General features: G+C 50.3%; 2 protein-coding genes across 2 annotated transcripts in view; one reads left to right on the forward strand and one right to left on the reverse strand.

The window, feature by feature from the left end:
- Positions 1-287: 287 nt before the first annotated feature.
- Positions 288-2,630, reverse strand: LOC102379317 (cytochrome b-c1 complex subunit 6, mitochondrial). Its single transcript, XM_006015762.3, has 4 exons — positions 2,480-2,630; positions 2,034-2,078; positions 1,094-1,255; positions 288-554 (listed from the first exon to the last, which is right to left on the reverse strand). Exons 1-4 carry the CDS (start codon positions 2,528-2,530, stop codon positions 522-524), a joined length of 291 nt encoding a protein of 96 aa, XP_006015824.1. The 5' UTR covers positions 2,531-2,630; the 3' UTR covers positions 288-521.
- LRRC41 (leucine rich repeat containing 41) overlaps positions 2,629-3,134 on the forward strand; it is a 12,057-nt gene continuing 11,551 nt past the window's right edge. Inside the window, exon 1 of the mRNA XM_006015823.3 lies at positions 2,629-2,749. Within this exon, the coding sequence (XP_006015885.1) occupies positions 2,629-2,749 (121 nt within the window). The remainder of the gene's footprint in view (positions 2,750-3,134) is intronic.

Consider the following 3,134-nt stretch of genomic DNA (forward strand, 5'->3'; position numbering starts at 1 on the left):
AGACAGCAGCGGGTTAAGAACAGAGCCCCATCTGGCCCCAAGTTACTCAAAGAATGGAAACTACGTGACAGGACCTAGAAATATCTTCACAGCTGCAATGAACACAAAGGATGTATGACCATATGATTCTGGCCAGCTGTTAAGCAACTGTGTACAAGGAAATTCGCAGCAGGGGAGATGGCTCTGGAGCGCAGAGAACTCCCAGCTTCCCTCAAAAATAATCAGTTAAGAATCAGTCTAAAGATAAGAAGTTGCTCTACCATAAATCATGAAATTAAAGATGCTTCTACAGGAACCTTGAATGTTTATTATGGTAAACCACAGAACAAATCGGTGTCACTAGAGCTGTACAGTCAGATACAGATGAAGCATCGAGATCAGTGCACAAGTGTCGGAGTGCCATTTCACACGCACATCACATGTCCACGCTGACGGGCAGCAAGCAGCACCTCGAATCCAAACGAAACCCGCAGATTTTCAGCTGAGCTGCCGCGGCGGATGGCGAGACGCGCTCCCAACATTTACTTCAGACTGGTGAAGAGTTTGTTAGCCACCTGGAAGAGACATTGGTGAAGAAAGTATTCAGTAACAAAAACACATGCTCACCACACAGAAAAACTTTCAAGAATTAGACAGACACCACAATCTTGCTTTTGTGGTTTTGGACCCCTGGATTGAAGCGGGGAAATCAGAACCGTAACCACAATGGTCTCTTGGCCTTAAATAGGTTTCCCAGTATAATTTGGGCAGGGGGCTGGACCTGATGATCTTGCGAGGTCCCTTCCAGCTCTAAAATTTTATTTATTTATTGTGTGTATATACATGCACACACACACCAATATATCTATCTCCATATCAATATCTATATATTATATGATATTAATATTAAAATAATATGCGTGAGGAAACACGAAGGTAATGAGGAGTCAACAGTGTTTCAAACAAGTCACGGCAGGCAAACAGACTAACAAGACTTCATTGTATATTTTTAAAAGCCTAATTTTCCTACAGACCCCGATCGGTCAATGAAACGATCTCTTCAGCACATAGCTGTAAGGGGCAGCAACACCCCCGAGTACAACTTGGGCCTTACGCAGTGGTCCCTGGCATGCAGGAAGTCGAAGAGCTCCTCCGAGCACTCCTCTGTCGTGCGAGTCCTCGAGGACACCCGGGAGTTGCACTGATCCAGCATCTCCTTGAACTTCACACATTTCTCCAGCTTCTCGCACTGCTCCCGTACCTTAGTCAGGGGGTCCTGAAGGCAAAATTAAAAGCAGATTCTCTCTCATCTCTTGCAGAGTATTTTACACAGTCAGATGAAGAACCGGCCGTGGGAATCCTGATCTTGTTCCCCAGCAGATGTCCAGGATTACCCACATGGTTACACACCCATCAAATAGGGCCAGAAAGTTGCACCTGCAAGCACGCGCCTACCGAGTTACCAAAGACCAGGTTACATTCAACTCATGGCCAAAATCTCTCTTACTGCAGCAAATATTAGCTCCCTCAATACCCTTTTCCCCTCCCACGCACCTTGCTTTTAGCTCGGTATTGGTTTAGAGCAAGCTGCCAATTAAGACAAAAACCAGTCATCATGTGAGAGGGTGCCAGCGCAAATTTAAATGCACTTTAAATTTCGAGACACCGGCACGGACCCAGAGGGACCAGACGTCCACTCTCCGTGCAAAAAATAAAAGTTTATTTCCTACCTAGGGGGACTTTTTACCATCTTTAAAAAATTTTCCCAGAGCCAGATACAGGTCACATGAGCCCAAAAGTTTGCAGAAACTTTTTTTTTTTTTTTTTTTTTGCAATTTCTTAAATAAAAAAGGCATCCTCTCTCCGAAGCACCAAGTCTAGATTTTTGCATTTCCACTTAAATATGCAGCGCCTATCGCAAATAGGCAATTAAGTCAGAATTACAACCTTCAGAGGAGACCGTGACAAAGCAAAGCATGATGGGAACAGGGCCAACTCCTCTTCTCGCAACCCCTCCGCCCAAGGATGGGGATTTCCAAGCATTTATTTCTTACCTCTAGCTCTTCCTCTTCCTCCTCCTCCTCCTCCTCTTCCTCCTCCTGGGGGAAGACAGGAAACGATACGAGTTATACAAATCCTCGTGCGCGTTTCGATGTCGTAGATGACGTCGGGGGTCAGAAGGGACGGCACAAGAGGGTCCGCCCACATTTTGCGAACCCCCTTCAGGATGGACCATTGCCCGCACGCCCCGGCCAGCACCTCTTTTATAGTCTCACCCTTAAAATGTCAATTATCATCACCACAATTAAATCCATCAGTGAATAAATCCTCCCAGCTGACATCCCCCTGACACACGTAACACGTACAGCGTTAAGTAGGAGCGATTCGCGCCGCGGCGGCGCCTGCAGGGGGCGCTAGAAGCGCACGGCACGGGGGGGCGGTACGGGGGCCGGCGGGGTCAGCCCGCATGGGCCCGGGAAGGGGGTGGAGGGGGTGTTACCTGGGGGTCCCCGCGGCGGCCCTCGAGCTCCTCCTCGTCGCGCAGCCCCATGTCCGCCCCAGAAGGACTCAGCAGGGTCAGCCGCCGGAAGAAGCTACTCTCCCCTCCGCCCGGAAGCGGAAACCCAGCCACGCTAAGGCGGGATCAAGATGTCGCCTTTTTATGACGCGACCAAGATGGCGGCTCGCAGAGGCCGGACTCTTGACCTGCCCAAGATGGCGGCCACTAATAAGGGCTGCCTCGAACCTTCTCAAGATGGCGCCCCTATAGGTGTTCTCTGACCTTCTGAAGATGGCGGTTCGCATTGGCCACGCCCCTCAGCTGCCCAAGATGGCGGCTTCGTAAACGCTGTATTCCTGACTTGCCCAAAACGGCTTCTGACCTCCCCAAGAGGATGCCTCTCCTAAACCGAGCCCGAGACCTGCCCAAAAACAATGACTTCCTTAAACTGCGCCCTGACCTGGTAGCGCCTATAAACTGCGCCCCTGACCTGCCCAATATGGCGGTTGCTCTAGGCCGCACTTTGACCCTCCCAAGATGGCGTCTGCCCCAGACGCTCGCGCATAGGCTGCCATCAACCCTTCCAAGATGGCACCTCCACCAAACGGCCACTCATAAGCTGCCCCGCCCCTCCCAAAATGGCGGGCCCTCCCAA

This window comes from Alligator sinensis, unplaced genomic scaffold (genome assembly GCF_000455745.1).
Source record: "Alligator sinensis unplaced genomic scaffold, ASM45574v1 scaffold781_1, whole genome shotgun sequence".
In the NCBI taxonomy this organism is placed as follows: domain Eukaryota; kingdom Metazoa; phylum Chordata; order Crocodylia; family Alligatoridae; genus Alligator; species Alligator sinensis.

Excerpts from the sequence above, each read along its gene's own strand:
- LOC102379317 (XM_006015762.3), bottom strand. The coding sequence starts at position 2,530 with ATGGGGCTGCGCGACGAGGAGGAGCTCGAGGGCCGCCGCGGGGACCCC. Across the intron at positions 1,256-2,033 it reads AGGAAGAGGAAGAGCTAGAG|GACCCCCTGACTAAGGTACG; the intron begins GTAAGAAATAAA and ends TTTTGCCTTCAG. Across the intron at positions 555-1,093 it reads TGCATGCCAGGGACCACTGC|GTGGCTAACAAACTCTTCAC; the intron begins GTAAGGCCCAAG and ends TGTCTCTTCCAG.